The sequence below is a fragment of the Salvelinus namaycush genome, chromosome 1 (assembly GCF_016432855.1).
Source record: "Salvelinus namaycush isolate Seneca chromosome 1, SaNama_1.0, whole genome shotgun sequence".
NCBI classification, from domain to species: Eukaryota; Metazoa; Chordata; class Actinopteri; order Salmoniformes; family Salmonidae; genus Salvelinus; species Salvelinus namaycush.
In genome coordinates, this window is record NC_052307.1 from 24,504,424 (window position 1) to 24,527,105 (window position 22,682).

The window sequence follows — 22,682 nt, forward strand, 5'->3', positions numbered from 1 at the left end:
TGCTGAGACCAGGAGAACTAGTTGGTATGAGCAAGTAGAGGAGGAGGAGTGTGAAGGCAGTGGAACATGTTGTAATATATTGACTATTTTAATGTGTTCCTTTCTCTGAGGTCCTGTCTGGCTTTGTAGCACTAACACCTCTTCAGTGCTGTCCTGTCTGTCTACCCTCCCTGCTGGAGAGCTCATCATGTCAGCAGGTTGTTGTCTTGTTTTTACAAGAACATAAGCTCTGCACGTGGACAAATTGGAACATTTTAGCACCACACAAATAAGGGACCGTTCCCAGCTCCACACACTCTCAATGCATGCGTGGCTGGTAGCCTTATGTCTGCCTTGCCACTCACGGAATCTTGATTTTGAAATGTTTTTTAAAATGACCCACGCGTTGAAAGAATGTTTTCGTTCCACCCACCAGCAGATTTTTTTTGCAGCTCACCCACGACTCTACTAATGATTAGCCCAATAGGGTAAATGCAGATAGGCAACCCCATGCTTCAGTCTATTTATTTATAGCCACTATGCTGCATCAGTTGGGCTACAGGTAGTAATGCTTATTGCTAATAGCATACCTAATAGTATGGACCTTGCATAAGCTATATGCTCGGTCCAATATGTTAAAATCATTTTAACAAATCATTTTACCAATATGTTATTTGGCCAATTTCTGGAGGAAAAATTATATTTTAGATGTCAGCATAATTCTGTTTTCATACATTTTGTAATAGAATGTATTTTTAATATCCCCCAACGCCCACGACCCCCCTTCCCCCACTGCAAATTATTTTTTTCTCCGGAGGAGACACTGTACAGGCTAGGCCTATACACTCATTCCTCTCTTTCCTTACTTCTTCAACTCCTTCTCTATCCTCCCTCCCACAGCTCCATCCTACTCCGTTCAAATCAGCTGCTTGTTCTAAGTCAGCTTTTTCAGCTTGCCAACTCTTCCTCTCTCTCGGTGTCTTCCTGTTGCTCACTTTCTTTTGTGTGATCATGCTCTCCCCCTCCTTGTTGCTGCTCTCGCTAGCTCTCTATCTCCTCATTGCTTTCTCTCCCTTCTCTGTTTGTGTACGTAGTGTGTGTGTGTGTGTGTGTGTGTGTGTGTGTGTGTGTGTGTGTGTGTGTGTGTGTGTGTGTGTGTGTGTGTGTGTGTGTGTGTGTGTGTGTGTGTGTGTGCGCAGTTATGGGCGGGAATAAGTCGACCCGTCTCTGATTGGCTGGCTACAGTCTAAAGGGGTGGGCACTATGATGTCTATAGAGTGAGAGCGAGAAGGGTGGAGGGAAAACAACCTAGCAGGCTGGGGTCAGGGGAGTTTGAGAGTGTGTGGGTGTTTTTGTTTTGAGATGGCAGTGTTTGAAAGAGAGAAAGGAGCGAGTCAGCCCGTCTGTCAGTGGCACGCTGAGTCTCTGGGCCCTGATGCCAGCACCGTTTCTGCTCCCCTCGTCCAGGCTGCTGCCCTCTTCCTCTCCACCTTCTCTTTCTCCAGCCCTGCCTTGCGCAGCTCTTCTCTCCTGCTGTCTACTGCAGCCTTCACAGCCCCAGCGCCTGCATGCAGCCCACCCCTCTCTATCTCAGTGTGAGTTTCTCTATGGCTGCCAGGGCCGCTGGTGCTGCTACAGCCAGCAGGAAAACATCCAAAAGAATACACGCGCAGACACAAGTGGAGTAGCTTTCGTTGGTGATGGTGAGTCTCTCCTTTGCCGCCTTTCATTTTTTTTCTCACTCTGTCTGTTTTATTAGGGAAAGAGCACATGATTGTATTATTTTGTTTATGTGAGTGGAGTTCTTCCACAGTTTGTGGAGTTAGTGTAGTACTTTCACGGGGCATGGTGGGGTTGAGTAATTTTTTTCCCCCTCCTTCTGCGGAGAGGGAGGTAAGAGTTGTGTTGAGCCCCCTGCTCGCAACGGAGATGAATGTTTACTCTACGCCTGGCTTTTTTCAAGAATACAGAGAGGTGGAGTGATCATGTAAACTGGTTGTATGAAAGTGCGTAGTAAAAGTCATTTCCTGTTGCTATTTCACGCCCCCCCCCCCCCCCCCCCCCCCCCCAGCTGTTGGGTTTGCTGTTCTGCAGGGTGTAATGGTTTGATAGGAGCTAACGGTGTGAGATGTTTGTTTGAGCCTGAGGTGATGTGTTCTGACATCATAAAGTAGGCATGTAGTGGTGTGGCATGTAGTGGTGATTAATGGGTTATGGCTGGGCTAAGGGGAGTGAGAGGAGCTGGTGTTGTGCTAGGTAGGAAGGGGAGGTACTCAACACGCAGAAACTAAAAGGCACATTGTTGTCAAAATTACTCAACAATAGGGGAAGTTGGCTGTTTTAGTAATTGAGTGTTATTAATTAGACTATTAGTTTTCCTATTTTAGATCATTACATTTGCAGAAATAATTGATTGGGGGGCGTGTAACCCACGGTAATATAACCCACATGAGTGATAACTAACGTCCCCAGGAAACATAATCAATCATGACAACTCTGAAAAGCATGGTCCCTCTATGGAGATGAATATAGTATCTTGCATCACAGTGGTGTTGTTATTTGATAGGATACCTGCTACATTAGCTACATACTGTGGGATTGTGGATATAGAGTCCCAGGCAGGAAGGGGTGGAGGGGTTCCCTCTGATAGGAGGGGTTTGGTGGGCGTGGCCAGGCTGTATGCTCCCAGGCCTCCTAACACTATAGGGAGAGAATCTCCTTTTCCTCTCTTTGTCTTGCCGTCTTTTCCTTTTTTTCCTCCCTGGTTTTCTTTCTTAAGGTTGGCTAGCAGGGACAAAGCATGAGCAGAAGGCACATTCTTTCAAATCTGCCTGAATTATTGATGCAGTCATTATTATGTTGCGATGTTTAATGCCCGATCAGATAATGCATTTTGAATTCCCTGTGATAGAGCGTGTGCTGTGCGTGGGCCAGGGGTGTAAACACATATCCATCTCTCACACAAACCGTGAGCGCAATAACATTTACCCATGAACAGCTTGTAAACAATTGCCGCAGAGAGCAACAAATAAGGAGCAAATCTTGACTTCCATTAGAATAAAACAAATATATAATTTTGATAATCAGCGGTGCGGTATATGTCATGTCATTTTTGAAACTGGTTGTAATATATTTTATTTCACTTGTACCCAGGAAGATCAATCAACATCAAAAGTAGCACAAACAAGTTTGGCTGGTTACCATTTTAGAAAAACATAAAGAAAATGTAAAGACATCTAGAGGAAAAATTCTAGTTCTCACAGGCTGGTCATTCAATATGGTTTACATGCATCCAGAGTAGAAGAGGGCTGTTCTGACAGATCATTATTATAGGATGTTTATTGACATTGATGGTCTTCATTGCCTCTTCTTGACTAAATGAGGCAGACTGACTCAGGAATGCAATTTGATTTGATAGGTATGTTCTGTTTAGCATTTATTTCCTGCCTGGCTTCTCTCCAAAGACTGAAAATGTCAACAGACAATGTGGACCTGTTTGTTAGGCTGAGGAAAAGGCTCCCAGGTGTAGGGGCTCGTTGCGTCTGTGGAGGCTGATAAAGGCATTTCATTTGTTTTGTTCCATCGTGAAATGCTCAGTTTCTCCTCCGACTCGCACCCACTACTAAGACTGCTCGATGCCAAGTTATTTACATTTTTATTGCACATAGACCACCGAATTATGCCTCCCTGTACTGTACTTATGCTAAAATGGTATTCTATTCTACTGAGCCATTTACTTTATGTTCCTATTGTTGCATTGTCGAGAAGGAACCTGCAAGTAAGCGTTTCGTTGGACGGTGTATATGTATATCCTGTACATACAACAAATAAAACTTGAAACCATCTGCGCTCATCTCACATGATCTGCTCTGCTGTGGAGCATAGAACCTTGCCTGTCCATTTTACCTTTATTTAACTAGGCAAGTCAGTTAAGAACAAATTTTTATTTTCAATGACGGCCTGTCTAGGGGCATTTTCAATGACAGCCTGTCTAGGGGCAGAACGACAGATTTGTACCTTGTCAGCTCGGGGATTTGAACTTGCAACCTTTCGGTTACTAGTCCAACGCTCTAACCACTAGGCTACCCTGCCGCCCCAGGATGATGTGTGCACTGGGTTGTTTGGTCGTCATGCACTGTAACAACATAACATATGCTGTCACATTATAACATATCTGTATTTAGATTTGATTGATCGTTGCCTGTGATACTCGTAGGGATCTGAGGACTTAGCAGTCCTTCAGAGATATTGACATTAAAGAGATTATCCAGTACTTTTGTAGACTTTTTAGCCAGTAGTTCTGAAAGTAGCAAACACAAGCCAAAAGTGGTCCCTGAAAATTGTGTACTGCGCCACATCTGTGCACCACGTCATTGCGCTCTCTCGCTCTGCTGTGTGCATGATGTGCATCTTGTTAGCCGTCACTCAAATGGTGAGGGGCTAAAGCTCATTGGTTGAACTCAAATTAACAGGGGGCTGACCCACGTAGGGGAAAATGTAGGGAAAGTGATGCAGTACATCTTCCAGAAAAACTGTGGCTTTCATACTAGGGATTTTATGACTAATTGAGACTAAGACAGTAATTCAGCTCCTAAGTTATGCATGTATGAATTATACATTGACACATCCAGCCCAAAGCGGGAGGTTTAAAAAATACTTAGTAGTTGCCAAACTTCCGGACCATGTCTTTAACAAGTCAATGTGTGTTTGATGTGCTGCTTTCTGTGGTTCCCTGAACCCACCTAAACCCAGACAGAACACAGTGCTAATGAGGCTGCCTCCCTGCCTGCCTGCCTGGAGGGATCTGATCTGCCTGGAGTCACTATAAAGCCACTTCACTCACAACCTCGACTCTGCAGGCACTGTATTTCTCCCTACAGCAACTCTTTCCATTCTCTCACTAAGGCTCCCATCGCCACAGTTTTAGCTCAAATGCCACAGTTTTAGGTCAAATTTGTTCCTCTTGTCTTCTCTTCACCTCCTTTCTTTCTTTCTTTCCTGCTTGTTTGTCCATTTCACCCCATTAATTGTTTCCTGATGTCAGCCCTGGAGGAGCCTGCTACACACACAAAGAAACACTCCAAAATACCCCATTTAGCCTGTCCTCCAGGCCCTGTGTCCAATGAATACACGAAAGGACCTGTTGAATCTCTGTAATATTATCTCAACCCAGAGTTTATTCAGGTTTTTGCATGCCATTACCTATAGTCCTAAGGAATGTTTAAACATCGTCCTCTGCCAGCTGGGCAGAATACAGGGTATGCTGTTAAAGTAACTTTTTATTTAGCAAAGGACCCATGCACATTATCAGTGTTCTCTGTGTTGCGTGAGTAAAAGGAGCACGCATTTAGCTGTTGCCGTTACTTTTTTCTCATCAGCACTGATCGGTTTATCTGGCATAGCAAATCTGGAATAATATATGCTAATACATGGAGAGCTTGCTGGCTAATAGATTACCTAAAACAGCATACCCCCTCCTATATGGCTGATAATTGCCAGGGACCTCACGATACTTATGTGCTCAGCTGTATTGCGATTCTCACTATTATATGTGTTGCGATTCGGAATTGCGATTTGATGTTCCAAACATATTGCTCACTCTACAGTGCATTCGAAAAGTATTCCGACCCCTTCACTTTTTCTACATTTTGTAACGTTACAGCCTTTTTGTAAAATGTATTTAATCTGTTTTTTTTCTCTCATTAATCATCAAAACTGATATCACATTTACATAAGTAATCAGACCCATTACCCATTAATTTGTTTGGCAGCGATTACAGCCTCAAGTATTTTGGGGTATGACGCCACAAGCTTGGCACACCTGTATTTGGGGAGTTTCTCCCTTTCTTCTCTGTAGATCCTCTCAAGTTCTGTCAGGTTGGATGGGGAGCGTCGCTGCACAGCTATTATCAGGTCTCTCCAGAGATGTTCGATAGGGTTCAAGTCCAGACTCTGGCTGGGCCACTCAAGGACATTCAGAGACTTGTCCCGAAGCCACTCCTGCATTGTCTCGGCTGTGTGCTTAGGGTCGTTGTCCTGTTGGAAGGTGAACCTTTGCCCCAGTCTGAGGTCCTGAGCACTCTGGAGCAGGTTTTCATCAAGGATTCTCTGTACTTTGCGCCGTTCATCTTTCCCTCGATCCTGACTAGTCTCCCAGTCCCTGCCACTGAAAAACACCCCCACAGCATGATGCTGCCACCACCATGCTTCCCGTAGGGATGGTATTGACCAGGTGATGACTGGGGCCTGGTTTCCTCCAGATGTGACTCTGGGCATTCAGGCCAAAGAGTTCAATCTTCGTTTCATTAGACCAGAGAATCTTGTTTCTCATGGTCTGAGAGTCCTTTAGGTGGCTTTTGGCAAACTCCAAGCGGGCTGTCATGTGCCTTTTACTGGCGGCCAGCTCTAGGAAGAGTCTTGGCGGTTCCAAACTTCTTCCATTTATGAATGATGGAGGCCACAGTGTTCTTGGGGACCTTCAATGCTGCAGAAATGTTTTTGTACCCATCCCCAGATCTGCGCCTCGACACAATCCTGTCTCGGAGCTCTACGGACAATTCCTTCGACCTCATGGCTTGGTTTTTTCTCTGACATGCACTGTCGGTTTTGGGACCTTATATGGACAGGTCTGTGCCTTTCCAAATAATATCCAATCAATTGAATTTAGCACAAGTGGACTCCAATCAAGTTGTAGAAACGTCTCTTGTATGATCAATGGAAATAGGATGCACCTGAGCTCAATTTCGAGTCTCATGGCAAAGAGTCTGAATACTTATGTAAATAAGGTATTTCTGTTTTTTTATTTTTAATACATTTGCTAAATTGTCTAAACATGTTCACTTTATCATTATGGGGTATTGTGTGAGGATTGATGAGGGGCAAAAATGATTCAATCCATTTTAGAATAAGGCTGTAAGGTAACAAAATGTGGAAAAGTTGAGGGGTCTGAATACTTTCCGAATGCATTGTATATCTTTTTTTCTTTCTTTTTTACCGATACTTTGAGTCAAAGTATGAATATAATATCGTCCAAAATAATTTGTAACTTTAGATTATTTTTTTTTTGACCATCACTACTGTCCCATTACATTATCACTATCATGCCCGCTCTCCTTTTCAATTGCCCTCTCTCACTATCTGTCTGTATTAAATAAATAATGTATTTACCATCACATTCATTTGAACAAAACATTTCAGATACATCCTACTCAGAATGTTCAGTTAAGCATTTGCAGTTTTTATAAATGTAAAACTAAAAACCCACCAGTGGAATCTGTTTGCCTTGTGAGTGTTAGTGGAAAATAACTCTAGTTAGCCTGACAGATGAGATCAATACAGTACATTAGCCTGTCTCCATGACACGCTAATACCAAACAGTAGGAAAATGGTATTTAGTTGATTAAGATATGGGTTCATTGTTAGTGAATTGTTAGTGAACTGCCTATTCTCCTCCTCTAATCTTCCTGCTCCAGGGCATCTGGCGTATTCCAGTGGATGAGATTGATCGGCCCGGCAGTTTTGCATCTCATATGAACAGATCCATCGTTCTCTTGCTAGAGGTGCTGTCTCAGCTGAAGGACCACGACACACTGCTCAAAGTCTCTTTCATGCTCCAGAGAACCCCTGACCAGGGAAAGTAAGGATCTTTCCCTCATGAGTCAACCATGTTTCTCTCTGTGTTTCATGGCAACATGTTGTTCTTGTGTTTTTCTGTGAATTCGTTTTTTAAAATGTAACCTTTATTAAGCTAGGCAAGTCAGTTAAGAAAAAACATTTATTTACAATGACGGCTTACACCGGCCAAACCTGGACGACGTTAGGCTAATTGTGCGCCGCTTAATGGAACTCCCAATCACGGCCGGTTGTGATACAGCCTGGATTCAAACCAGGGTGTCTGTAGTGACGCCTCAAGCACTGTTCAACTGAGGTTTCTTGCCTTTTCCCTCTCTCTCTCTCTCGCTCTCATATCTTAAAGGAAGTATTTGCGGGATGTGGATCGTCAGGTTTTGGCCCAGAGAGCATTTTTCCTAGCTGTAAAAGTCCTGGAGGACAATCTGAACAAACTCACAGGGGTACGGAACCAAAGCACTACACATTTGGAGAGGACCGTAGTTTATAGGGTTTATCGTTTTGGCGTGCTCTTGCTTGTTGTGACAGGCTCTGTTCTCTCTCAGGTGTCGGCGCAGCCTGCCATGGATGAGATGACGACCACGGACACGTCCAACAGGCCCAGTGCAGAGGACCGCAGTCAAGCACTGCCTAAGAAGCCGGGGCTCACTGAGGGGACACAGGTCAATGCCCCAGCCCCAGGCCCTGACTCTGGGCTGCAGGAGACCCCTCAGGCACAGCCAGCCCTGCTCACCACAGACGGAGACAGGGGGGATCAGCAGCAGGGAACTCCATGTGGGAAGGTGGAGGGGGCCAGAGCAGGGCCAGAGGAGCCTATGGAGCTGGACACTGGCCACTGGGGGCGTCCCTCCAAGACCACAGACTCTCAGGGCATCCAACCAGACACTGAGCCCCCCAGAGCTGTGTTGGAGCCTGGGGAGAAAGTGGCTGTGAGCAGCCGGGCACCAGAGCTTTCTCTGGAAGACCTGAGCATCAGCTCCAGACAGCAGCAGCTCCAGGGCCCGGTAGTTAAGGGGCCAGTGTCAGCCATCGGAGCAGAGCTGGGACTAGCCCAGGGGCCGCTACGCAGGCCCAGCAGGAAGAGGAAGCTCCTAGATGACGTAGAGTCTGGCAAAACTCTTCTGATGGATGCCTACCGGGCGTGGCAGCAGGGCCAGAAGGTCGTGACCTACAACCTGGGGCGCATTGAGAAAATCATGTCAGAGACATACATGCACATTAAGCAGGTATGCTGTACTTTTATGACTTATTTATTCCCTATTTACATGTTTACTGCCATTTTCTCTCTCCCATCAATACATTATTTATAACTGTGTCATGTAATGCAATGTAATATGCACTAACTGAAAAAGGAAATGGGTTTGGGAAATCCCTCTTGAGAATGATTTAGCAATGAGACCTGAAACACAGAGGGGGGACTTTCCCTGCTCACACAGCTTTAGTGCTAACACCGTAGAGGTGCCATCAAACAGTGTTATAAGGAGCCAGATAACACAAAGTAGATCATGTGTAGCCTAATCCATGCAATTGCGCTAATCATAATCATCTTCACAGTCCTACAGATATTAACTAACACAAATGGCACCGTTAATATTTACAGCTCATAACTAATTATAAGTTTAGGAATCCATACATCTAATCATACATTTAAATGGTGTTTTCATGAGAGAGAAAAAATAATAGATTAGATTTTTTTTTCTCATGAAAACACAAATGAGATGTCTGATGAGATGTCGATTCCTAAGCTTATAATTAGTTATGAGCTGTAAATGACGATTAGCGCAATTGCATGGATTAGGCTACACATAATCTACTTTGTCTTATCTGGCTCCTTACAACACTGTTTGATGGCACCTTCACGGTGTTAACACTAATGTAATGCATAAAATATCCTTACCTAGCTAATAAGGAACAGTGCAAAGTGTTTTTATTAACAATTATTCAAAATGTCTTATTCTGCAACAGTTGTGGATTTGATAATTGCGAGAGAAAAAATGATGTTTCCAATGAAAGGTCTTATGTATTACGTGGTCCAGTAATGGCTTTCTCCACTGGATTCAGACAGACGGAACGGCCCATTTTATTATTTCCATCTTACCAGCAGATAACAGTTTTATTGCTCACTGACTAAATTACCGGTTTCCTGTTTTTCTAAGACAGCAATTGGCTGTTTTCAAGGTGAAGTTTGGCATTTTATTTACTTATGATTTTTGTGAATTGTGATTGGGACACTTTCTAGTGCACTGGCACTGCTTGTAGACTCAGTCTCGTGATTTTGGCCACATACTCTGACTCCGAAGCCAAAATGTTACTTCTGATTCAGTTTGGATTCATGTTACCTAGAACTCACACTTTGTTGTATAAAATAGCAGGTACCCGACTAGTTCTTAAGATTCAGTTGGATTGATACTGATCATAAAGGAACAATTATATTGCAGTAATGCTACTGTAACATCCCCAAACCTGAATGTCATGTTAAGTTGATTTAATTTAATAATTTCTTACGTGACGCATAGCGGAACTGATCAAATAATAGAGGGATGAGTTACTTTACGTATTGCATCTGAGCCAGCTTCTCCTGATAGGTAGAAAAGTGGGAGCTGGGAGTGAACTAAAGCGTTGGCTGGCATTGAGGGTGTTGTTTGAGCACAGCTCTCATCAGCCTTTATAGAAGCATAGATCTAGTGATCAATGCTGACCGTGGGGAACCTGGCATGTCATTGGCTGTGTCAAGCCACAGAGCTGCAGTGGGAGGCAACAGAGGCTAGAAAGGACACTACTAGGCTAAAGAGAGGGAGATGGCTAGCTACTACACCCCTCGTCCTATTTAACTTCTTTCAGTGTCCCTTTATCTCTCTTCACAGACACAATGACGGATACTATTTTGCAAGTTAATAAAAATGAAACCATTGGAAAGTGTGCTGAGAGTTTTGGCTGGGATTTGCTTCCATACAATGTTTTGCAACAAAGACAATGAGCACTGAAAGGGGTAACATTACAAACCACGTTTCCATCCACTGTCTTTATGCGAGTAAAGTCATAACGTAAAAAAAAAAGATCACGACAGCTATGATGGAAATAGGAAGTTTTGATACAATTTTATAAATGCCAACAGATCATTTGATCGTTTCGACATGGTGGGTTCTTTATCTGTCTTTAAAAATTAATTATGTGAGCAATGGCGGCGGAAACAGCTTTTATGCACTTTATTGATGTAAACTTGGAGTGGTGTGTGGTATGGTGATATGGTGTGTGGACCTCCAACTACGACTTGGGAAACCATGCAGTTTATTAGGCTACAGGTAAAATAAGTTATGATGAACTTCACAGGGTGGTGAAAGTGCATGTTGATCTTGATGCTCCTTTCCAATATACAGTGGGGCAAAAAAGTATTTAGTCAGCCACCAATTGTGCAAGTTCTCCCACTTAAAAAGATGAGAGAGGCCTGTAATTTTCATAATATGTACACTTCAACAATGACAGACAGAATGAGAAAAAAAATCCAGAAAATCACATTGTAGGATTTTTAATGAATTTATTTGCAAATTATGGTGGAAAATAAGTATTTGGTCACCTACAAACAAGCAAGATTTCTGGCTCTCACAGACCTGTAACTTCTTCTTTAAGAGGCTCCTCTGTCCTCCACTCGTTACCTGTATTAATGGCACCTGTTTGAACTTGTTATCAGTATAAAAGACACCTGTCCACAACCTCAAACAGTCACACTCCAAACTCCACTATGGCCAAGACCAAAGAGCTGTCAAAGGACACCAGAAACAAAATTGTAAACCTGCACCAGGCTGGGAAGACTGAATCTGCAATAGGTAAGCAGCTTGAAGAACAACTTTGAAGAAATCAACTGTGGGAGCAATTATTAGGAAATGGAAGACATACAAGACCACTGATAATCTCCCTCGATCTGGGGCTCCACGCAAGATCTCACCCCGTGGTGTCAAAATGATCACAAGAACGGTGAGAAAAAATCCCAGAACCACACGGGGGGACCTAGTGAATGACCTGCAGAGAGCTGGGACCAAAGTAACAAAGCCTACCATCAGCAAGGGCATTGAAGATGAAACGTGGCTGGGTCTTTCAGCATGACAATGATCCCAAACACACCGCCCGGGCAACGAAGGAGTGGCTTCGTAAGAAGCATTTCAAGGTCCTGGAGTGGCCTAGCCAGTCTCCAGATCTCAACCCCATAGAAAATCTTTGGAGGGAGTTGAAAGTCCGTGTTGCCCAGCAACAGCCCCAAAACATCACTGCTCTAGAGGAGATCTGCATGGAGGAATGGGCCAAAATACCAGCAACAGTGTGTGAAAACCTTGTGAAGATTTACAGAAAACATTTGACCTCTGTCATTGCCAACAAAGGGTATATAACAAAGTATTGAGATAAACTTTTGTTATTGACCAAATACTTATTTTCCACCATAATTTGCAAATAAATTCATAAAAAATCCTACAATGTGATTTTCTGGATTTTCTTTTCTCGTTTTGTCTGTCATAGTTGAAGTGTACCTATGATGAAAATTACAGGCCTCTCTCATCTTTTTAAGTGGGAGAACTTGCACAATTGGTGGCTGACTAAATACTTTTTTGCCCCACTGTATATCAAGGGTCTTATTCTGGTGACATGATAATCAGAGGTTGACTGCCGTTTGACAAATAAAAATATTCTCGCAATCTTATCCATAATAATCTCAAAATGTAGACTAGCCTATCCGCACAGCCTACCTGCACTATCAGTCTACCTGCACTATCAGTGAGCTGTTGGCTAGAGTGTACGTGTCAAGACCAGAGTAGGAACATTTAGCTATTTAACGTAACAGTTTTTGCATGAGTTGAAAATGCTATGGAAACACATTGAACTTTAGATTTCTATTTGGAATATGAAAACTGAAGCAAAAAAAATACATTTTGTGTGCATTACGTCGTCACACTGATTTTTATACGCAACAAGTCCGTTTGGTGGAACACACCACTGGAGGGAAAATGTGCATATTTTTTTATATTCGCATGAAAATCTGTTGCCAATTGGATGGGAAACTTAGATACAGTCTGCCTTCTCAGACACACCCTAATAGGGCCTGCATATCTCGGGAACAAAGTGGGCAAGCCTTGACACATTTTATTAGTACAATTGAGTGACACTAAATGCTTTTCCCTAACATGTTTTTAGTGAAGCGAAATGACGATATTAGGGCCTAATTCTTCACCTTTTTACTTTTCTTCTCCAAAAACAAGCACATCAGTTTTGTTTCATGTCATTGGGTCTGTTTTACAGTTTAGTGACGTAGCCATGTTCCTCTGCCCTCTGGCATGGATGTTCAGTACAGAGCGAGTGCAGTTGCCAGGTTGTGCCAAAAGTTTCACAGTTTGCTTTAGCTCAGCTCTACGTGTTTGTGCCCCGCAAGCCTTTGTACGTCTGGCACTATTATGCTAATTTAGAAGAAGAAAAGTTGTATAAACATGCTAACAGCCCATCCCTCCACTCTACTAAATTAGCAAAACTGCCTCAAATCAGGTCCAAATGATCAGCTCTCCAGTTTAACCAACCTCAGTCTCAGACTGCTGCCTCTTGCAATCCTCCCAAGTGTTTGGCCCCCTGGTCTGCCAAGTCATTCTCCAGGCCATTTTATTTGGCAGCCACGTCTTACAACCTAGAGAGTTCCACCTAATGCATCAATCAATCAAATGTATTTATTTAGCCCTTTTTACATCAGCTGATGTCACAAAATGCTATACAGACCCCCAGCCTAAAACCCCAAACAGCAAGCAATGCAGCTGAAGAAGCACAGTGGCTAGTAAAAACTCCCTAGAAAGGTAGGAACTTATGAAGAAACCTAGACAGGAACCAGGCTCTGAGGGGGTGCTTCTGGCTGTGCCGGGTGGAGATTTTAAGAGTACATGGCCAATAAGGCCAGATTGTTCTTCAAGCTGTTAAAACGTTCATAGATGACATGCAGGGTCAAATAATAATCAAATTGGTTGTAGAGGGTGCAACAGGTAAGTAGTACCTCAGGAGTAAATGTCAGTTGGCTTTTCATAGCCAAGCATTCAGAGGTCGAGACAGTAGGTACAGTAGAGAGAGTCGAAACAGCAGGTCGGGGACAAGGTAGCATGTCCAGTGAACAGGTCAGGGTTCCATAGCTGCAGGCAGAACAGTTAAAACTGGAGCAGCAGCACAACCAGGTGGGCTGGGGACAGCCAGGAGTCATGAGGCCAGGTAGTTCTGAGGCACGGACCTAGGGCTCAGGTTCTCTGGGAAGGGAGGGAGTGAGAGAATATTTAGAGGGATCATACTTAAATTCACACAGGACACCAGAATAGACAGGAGATTTACACCAGATATAACAGACTGACCCTATCCCCCCAGCACATAGACTATTGCAGCATAGATACTGGAGGCTGAGACAGGGGGGCCACAGTGTCCCCGTCCGACGATACTCCCGGACAGGGCCAACCAGGCAGGATATAATCCCACCCACTTTGCCAAAGCACATCCCCCACATCACTAGAAGGATATCAACAGACCACCAATTTACTACCCTGAGACAAGGCTGAGTATAGACCACGAAGTTCTCCTCCACACCTCGAGCGGACAACCGGACTGGAAGATCACGTCAGTGACTCAACCCACTCAAGTGACGCACCCCTCTTAAGGACTGCATCGAAGAGCACTAGTCAGCCAGTGACTCAGCCCCCGTAATAGGGTCAGAGGCAGAGGATCCCAGTGGAGAGAGGGGAGCAGGCCAGGCAGATACAGCAAGGGTGGTTCGTCGCTCCAGTGCCTTGCCGTTCACCTTTGCATCCCTGGGCCAGACTACACTCAATCATAGGACCTACTGAAGTGATGAGTCTTCAGTAAAGACTTAAAGGTCGAGACATAGTCTCCGTCTCTCACATGGATAGGCAGACCATTCCATAAAAATGTTGCTCTATAGGAGAAAGCCCTGCCTCCAGCTGTTTGCTTAGAAATTCAAGGGACAATAAGGAGGCATGCGTCTTGTGACCACTGTATGGTACGTGTAGGTATGTACAGCAGGACCAAATCGGAGAGATAAGTAGGAGCAAGCCTATGTAATGCTTTGTAGGTTAGCAGTAAAATCTTGAAATCAGCCCTAGCCTTAACAGGGAGCCAGTGTAGAGAGGCTAGCGCTGGAGTAATATATGATCAGATTTTGGGGTTCTAGTAAAGATTCTAGCAGCCGTGTTTAGCACTAACTGAAGTTTATTTAGTGCTATATCCGGGTAGCCGGAGAGTAGAGTATTGCAGTAGTCTAATCTAGAAGTGACAAAAGCATGGATTAGATTTTCTGCATTATTTTGGGACAAAAAGTTTTAAAAAATTGTTATGAAGCTGGACAAAAAGCTGCCCTTGAAATATTCTTGATAGTTAGTCAAAAGATGGATCAGGGTCCAGAGTAACGCCGATGTCCTTCACAGTTTTATTTGATACTGTACAACCATCAAGATTAATTGTCAGATCCAACAGCAGATCTCTTTGTTTCTTGGGTCTTAGATCTAGCATCTCTGTTTAAAAGTAAAACATTTGCCGCCATCCACTTCCTTATGTCTGAAACACAGACTTCCAGTGATTTTGGGGCATCACCATGTTTTATTGAAATGTACAGCTGTGTGTCGTCCGCATAGCAGTGAAAGTTGACATTGTGTTTCCGAAGGACATCACCAAGAGGTAGAATATATAATGAAAACAATAGTGGTCGTTAGATGGCGCTGACAGATAGGGTAGCTCTGCTTCCAGCTCCTAAATAACTTTGCAGTATTTCTTTTATTTTTTTTATTATTTCTTACATTATTAGGCCAGGAAATGTTTTGTGCTATTACATACAGCCAGAAAGAACTTTTGGATATCAGAGTGGCGGTAACTCACCAACATCATGACTGGGAATACGACTTTCCTGAATTGGATCCTTTGTTCGTACCCCTCATGATTAACTACTCATGGTGTGATTGTGACCTAGAACACCTCACAATCAAATGTCGACCGTATTACCTCCCAAGAGAATTCTCTTCGGTTATACTCACAGCCATGTATATTCCCCCTCAAGCCAATACCACAACGGCCCTCAAAGAACTGCACTGGACTTTATGCAAACTGGAAACCACATATACTGAGGCCGCATTATTGTAGCTGGGGATTTTAACAAAGCAAATGTGAGGAAAACGCTACCGAAGTTCTACCAACACGACTGTAGCACTCGCTCTGAGAACATTAGACCACTGCTACTCAGCTTTTCGAAATGCCTACAAGGCCTTCCCCCGCCCTTCCTTCGGCAAATCTGATCACGACTCCGTTTTGCTCCTCCCTGCCTATAGGCAGAAACTCAAACAGGAAGTACCCGTGTTAAGGACTATTCAATGTTGGTCTGACCAGTCGGAATCCACGCTTCAAGATTGTTTTGATCACGTGGACAGGAATATGTTCCGGGTAGCCTCTTAAGAATAACATTGACGAATACACGGATGCGGTGACTGAGTATATCCGGAAGTGTATAGGAGATGTTGTACCCACTGTGACTATTAAAACGTACCCTAACCAAAAACAGTGGATAGATGGCTGCATTTGCGCAAAACTGAAAGCGCGAACAACCGCATTTAACCATGGCAAGGTGACTGGGAATAAGGCAGAATACAAACAGTGTAGTTATTTCCTTCCTAAGGCAATCAAACAGGCAAAACGTTGGTATGGAGACAAAGTGGAGTAGCAATTCAACGGCACAGACATGAGACGTATGTGGCAGGGTCTACAGACAATCACGGATTTCAAAGGGAAAACCAGCCACGTCGCGGACACCACCGTTTTGCTTCAGAACATGATAAAAACCTTCTTCGCCTGCTTTGAGGATAACACAGTGCCACCGACGCGGCCCGCTACCAAGGACTGTGGGCTCTCCTTCTCCGTGGCCGACGTGAGTATGGCATTTTAGCGTGTTAACCCTCGCAAGGCTGCCGGCCCAGACGGCATCCCGAGCTGTGTTCTCAGAGCATGCGCAGACCAGCTGGCTTGAGCGTTTACGGACATATTCAATCTCTCCCTATCCCAGTCTGCTGTCCCCACTTACTGCAAGATGTCCACCATTGTTCCTGTACCCAAGAAAGCAAAGGGAACTGAACTAAATGACTATCGCCCCATAGCACTCACTTCTGTCATCATGAAGTGCTTTGAGAGTCTAGTTAAAGATCATATCACCTCTACCTTACCTGACACCCTAGACCCATTTCAGTTTGCTTACCGCCCCAATGGATCAACAGAGGAATACCTATGTAAAAATGCTCTTCAATGGTCTTCATTTACTATAGCCCAGCATTCAACACCATAGTACCCTCCAAGCTCATCATTAAGCTCAGGGCCCTGGGTCTGAACCCCGCCCAGTGTAACTGAGTCATGGACTTCCTGACAGCCGCCCCCAGCTGGTGAAGGTAGGAAACAACACCTCCACTTCGCTGATCCTCAACACTGGGGCCCCACAATGGTGTCTGCTCAGCCCCCTCCTGTACTCCCTGTTCACCCATGACTGCATGGCCACGCACGCCTCCAGCACAATCATCAAGTTTGCAGACACAACAGTAGTAGGCCGGATTACCAACAATGACGAGACAGCCCTCAGAGAGAAGGTGAGGGTCCTGGGATTGTGGTACCAGGAAAATAACCTCTCACTCAATGTCAACAAAACAAAAGAGCTGATTGTGGACTTCAGGAAACAGCAGAGGGAGCATGCCCCATCCACATCGACTGGAACGCAGTGGAGCAGGTGGAAAGCTTCAAGTTCCACGGCTTAAACATCACTGACGATCTGAAATAGTCCACCCACACAGACAGTGTGGTGAAGAAGGCTTCTTCAACCTCAGGAGGCTGCAGAAATTTGTCTTGGCAAAACCCTCACAAACATTTACAGATGCACAATTGAGAGCATCCTGTTGGGCTGTATCACTGCCTGGTAAGGCAACTGCACCGCCCGCAACCGCAGGGCTCTCCAGAGGGTGGTGCGGTTTGCCCAACGCATCATTGGGGGCAAACTACCTGCCCTCCAGGACACCTACAGCACCCAATGTCACAGGAAGGCCAAAAAGATCATCAACCACCCGAGCCACTGCCTGTTCACCCCTCTATCATCCAGAAGGCTAGGTCTGTACAGGTGCATCAAAGACTGAAGGACAGCTTCTATCTCAAGGCCATCAGACTGTTATATAGCCATCAATAGGCGGCTTCCACCCGGTCACGTAACACTGCACCTTAGAGGCTGCTGACCCTTTATTCATGGACTTGAAATCACTGGCCATTTTAATAATGGCACACTAGTCACTTTTAAAGTTTACATATTTTTGCTTTACTCATCTCATATGTATATACTGTATTCTACTCTATTTAGTCTATGCCACTCCGACATTGCTCATTCTAATATTTAGATATTCCTTAATTCCATTATTTTACGTTTAGGTTGTGTGTATTGCTGTGAATTGTGAGATATTACTGCACTGTTGGAGCTAGAAACACAAGCATTTCGCTACACCCGCAATAACATCTGCTAAACATGTGTATGTTACAAATACAATTTGATTTGATAACACAACCTTGAGGAACACCAACATTTACAAACTGATTTGTCAGAGGACAAACCATCCACAGAGACGAACTGATATCTTTCTGACAGATAAGAACCAGGCTAGATCTTGTCCGTGTAGACCAATTAGGGTTTCAAATCTCTCCCAAAAAATGTGGTGGCGATGGTGTCAAAAGCAGCACTTTGCAGAGCCTTGATCTGACGCCATTAAAAGGTAATTTACCACCTTCACGAGTGCAGTCTCAGTGTTATGATGGGGTCTAAAACCAGACTGAAGCGTTTTATATACATTATTTGTCTTTGGGAAGGCAGTGATTTGCTGCACAACTGCTTTTTCTAAACATTTTGAGAGGAATGGGAGATTCGATATTGGCATATTTTTATTTTTCAGGTCAATGTTTGGCTTTTTCAAGAGATGCTTTATTACTGCCACTTTTAGTGAGTTTGGTACACATCCAGAGGATAGGAAGCCATTTATTATGTTCAATATTGGAGTGCCAAACACAGGAAGTAGCTCTTTCAGTAGTTCGTCAATGCAGAACCAAACTGTTTTTAACACCACACCACCACATGATAAAGTAGCTTGTTTGAGAGATATGTGAACATGGAGGCTTACTTTCATGTGTGCTACTCCATTAGTACTCCATCATTTGTGCTACTCCATGTGCAGCAGCATCAGCATCAGCTTCCTGACTCCCACACACAGAGCGCAGTGGTCTAAGGCACTGCATCTCAGTGCAAGAGCCGTCACTACAGTCCCTGGTTAGAATCCAGACTGTATCACATCCGGCTTGGGAGTCCCATAGGTCAGCGCACAATTGGCCGAGCGTCGTCCAGGTTTGGCCGGGGTAGGCCGTCATTGTAAATAAGAATTTGTTCTTAACTAAATTGCCTAGTTAAATAAAATAAACAGAGGCACACATCTACTGACAGACAGAGAGCAGACAGCCTCCACAGAGAGAGGCCTAATGAGGGCCACCTTCTCCTATTACTACTGTGTTTTCCTTAAGTACATGGAGTAGCCAGCCAAATAAATAAAAAACTATTCAGCCAGGGTTTTTCTAGGGCTGTCTAAAGGGGTCCAGGGGCATTGCCAGTAATGCAAACAATTATTGGTACCATGATTGTCTTCAAAATATGTATTTATTTACACAAAGATGGACCACGAAGATTGCCATTTTCCCATTCACTATAATGGGGTATCCTGTTATAGGAAAACAATGCCTGCAGTACCGGAGTCAGCCTTGAACTTTGTCGCTTCAATGAGAGGGGGCAGTCGTTCTTCCCTGGTGTGCATGCACACTAATTAACTGGGTGATTTGATTAGCAAAGCATATGGATTTTGGGGTATTTTGTGTAGATTGATGAGGGGGGGAAAAACAATTGAATCAGTTTTAGAATAAGGCTGTAATGTAACAAAGTGGAAGAATTCAAGGGGTCTGAATACTTTCCGAATGCACTGTAATCCACACAGAAGGTCTCAAAAAGCAGGTTATACAAACTTGCTTCCCGTGATTCCCTTTTGAGAGAGATAGTGCAGGTCAATATCAAAGCATTAATTCACAAACAGCAACATAGCTAATTTGAATTGCAACAGTCAATGTACCGTACCAGGCAGTTCATCAAAACAGCAACACGATGCTGGTTATCACACAGACATCACACCGTATCCTCGTCTGTCGGTCTGAGTAAATAACGTAGCTCCTCGAGCCGCCTGCATCTGCACCTGCCGGGAAAAGGCTATACGGACTTTTATGACTAGCAAATTGAACATTTTAAATGTAAAGAAACCTAGATAATTTATGAAGTTCAATAAGTAGTTGGCCAAAAATATGTACATTACCAGCTGTTTAGGTGGCGCTTAGTGGAAACACTAAGTCCCTTTGCTATGTGTTAGCCATCCGGAGCTGAATCATTGGTGCTAACGTGGCTGTATGAACGGTGTAAGAATGTGTTGCTCTGATCGTCTCTGTTCTCTTCTCTCATGGTGTGGACAGGTGGACGAGGATGTGGCGCTGGACCAAGCAGTGAAGTTCTGCCAGATACAGATGGCCACGTCAGCACAACGACAGGTAGGAGGATGACCTGGCCCACACACACACACACGCCGTGCATATTTCATGCATATACTCTACATCTACATGGATCCCATACAAACACAACACTCACAAATGTAAACATTCAATATGTCCATATATCCCATGATCCCAGTTGAATCAAAGCACTGGTCAGTAATTGATTATCCAGATATCATATTCTTATTAGTTTCATCTGCTCATCTGACTGGAGAGTTGTTCCACAGCCAGGGCTTCTCTTCAATTTATCTGGGCTTCGATTGAAGCTATTCGAGGGATGTGTGGTCCCACAATTCAAATAAAACTTGAGGTTGATTGCTTGTTGTCTTCCCCATCCGCGAGATGTTAAGCTAGATCTAAATAATTCCCCCGTACTACTTGAAACTTGTCAGCCATGGATAGGTGGCCTGGGGGAGTGATACAGTACTCTACTCACTAAATACCGGAAAATCGATGATTGTTAATCATGACACATTCTGTTGTGTCACTTCCTCTTTCCTTTCTGGGAACAAACCGTTTTGAATAGATACGTTATCCATTTTGATGCATGTTTGTTTATTTCTTGATTATGTTAAAGTATGTCTGTTCCTCTACTTTGTTTGCACTACACATTGTGTCATTTCACTATTTTCCCCTAAGGCTGCTGTAACTTATCTTTTAACCACTTTCCATTGTGTTCAAAGCACCCGTTTGCAACTACAGTGTACAGTGCATTCAGAAAGTATTTAGACCCCTTGATTTTTTCCACATTCATCTACACACAAATACCCCACAATGACAAAGGAAAACAGGTTTTTAGAAATCTTTGCAAATTTATACAAATATACACTACCATTCAAAAGTTTGGGGTCACTTAGACATTTCCTTGTTTTTGAAAGAAAAGCATATTTTTGTCCTTTAAAATAATATCGAATTGATCAGAAATACAGTGGAGACATTGTTAATGTTGTAAATGACTATTGTAGCTGGAAACGGCAGATACATTTTTTTTAATGGAATATCTACGTAGGCGTACAGAGGGCCATTATCAGCAACCATCACTCCTGTGTTCCAGTGGCACGTTGTGTTAGCTAATCCAAGTTTATCAGAAGGCCAGCATCCCGCAGTCCGCGCTCTGGCTGGGCCACTCAAGGACATTCAGAGACTTGTCCCGAAGCCACTCCTGCGTTGTCTTGGCTGTGTGCTTAGGGTTGTTGTCCTGTTGGAAGGTGAACCTTCACCCCAGTCTGAGGTCCTGAGCGCTCTGAAGCAGGTTTTCATCAATGATCTCTCCGTACATTGTTCCGTTCATCTTTCCCTTTATCCTGACTAGTCTCCCAGTCCCTGTTGCTGAAAAACATCCCCACCGCATGATGCTGCCACCACCATGCTTTACCGTAGGGATGGTGCCAGGTTTCCTCCCAGACGTGACTCTTGGCATTCAGGCCAAAGAGTTCAATCTTGGTTTCATCAGACCGGAGAATCTTGTTTCTCATGGTCTGAGAGTCCTTTAGGTCCCTTTTGGCAAACTCCAAGCGGGCTGTCATGTGCCTTTTACTGAGGAGTGGCTTCCGTCTGGCCACTCTACCGTAAAGGCCTGATTGGTGGAGTGCTGCAGAGATGGTTGTCCTTCCGGAAGGTTCTCCCATCTCTACAGAGAAACTCTGGAGCTCTGTCAGAGTGACCATCGGGTTCGTGGTCTCTTCCCTGACCAAGGCCCTTCTTCCCCGATTGCTCAGTTTGGCCGGGCGGCCAGCTCTAGGAAGAGTCTCGGTGGTTCCAAACTTCATTCATTTAACTTCATTCATTCATTTAAGGGGACCTTCAATTTAAGGGGACCTTCAATGCGGCGTACATTTTTATATTTTTTGGCCCTTCACCAGATCTGTGCCTCGACACAATCCTGTCTCGGAGCTCTACGGACAATTCCTTCGAAATGATGGCTTGGTGGGATCTATCAGTTGTGGGATCTTATATAGACAGGTGTGTGCCTTTCCAAATTATGTCCAATCAATTGAATTTACCACAGGTGGACTCCAATCAGTTGTAGAAATATTTCAAGGTTGGTCAATGGGAAACAAGATGCGCCTGAGCTCTATTTCTAGTCTTATAGCAAAGGGTCTGAATACTTATGTAAATAAGGTATTTCTGTTTTTTTTTAATCTTTAATACATTTGCAAACGTTTCTTAAAACCTATTTTCGATTTGTCATTATGGTGTATTGTGTGGAGATTGATGAGGAAAATTATTTAATTAATTTTAGAATAAGGCTGTAACCTAACAAAATGTGGAAAAAGTCAAGGGGTCTGAATACTTTCCGAATGCACTGTATGTGTCAAATGAGTTTCAATTACTCTAATGCCAAATAATACACTCTACTCAATGTCTGACTGCTAGTGTCTCTGACTGTATAGGAAAGACAATCCTTTCAG

The 22,682-nt window shown here is 43.9% G+C and overlaps 1 protein-coding gene across 1 annotated transcript in view; it reads left to right on the top strand.

The window, feature by feature from the left end:
• LOC120051135 (calcineurin-binding protein cabin-1-like) overlaps nt 1–22,682 on the top strand; it is a 61,137-nt gene that overhangs the window by 26,345 nt on the left and 12,110 nt on the right. The window contains exons 29-32 of the mRNA XM_038997834.1: nt 7,452–7,615; nt 7,955–8,051; nt 8,154–8,834; nt 20,194–20,268. Of these exons, the coding sequence (XP_038853762.1) occupies nt 7,452–7,615; nt 7,955–8,051; nt 8,154–8,834; nt 20,194–20,268 (1,017 nt within the window). The remainder of the gene's footprint in view (nt 1–7,451; nt 7,616–7,954; nt 8,052–8,153; nt 8,835–20,193; nt 20,269–22,682) is intronic.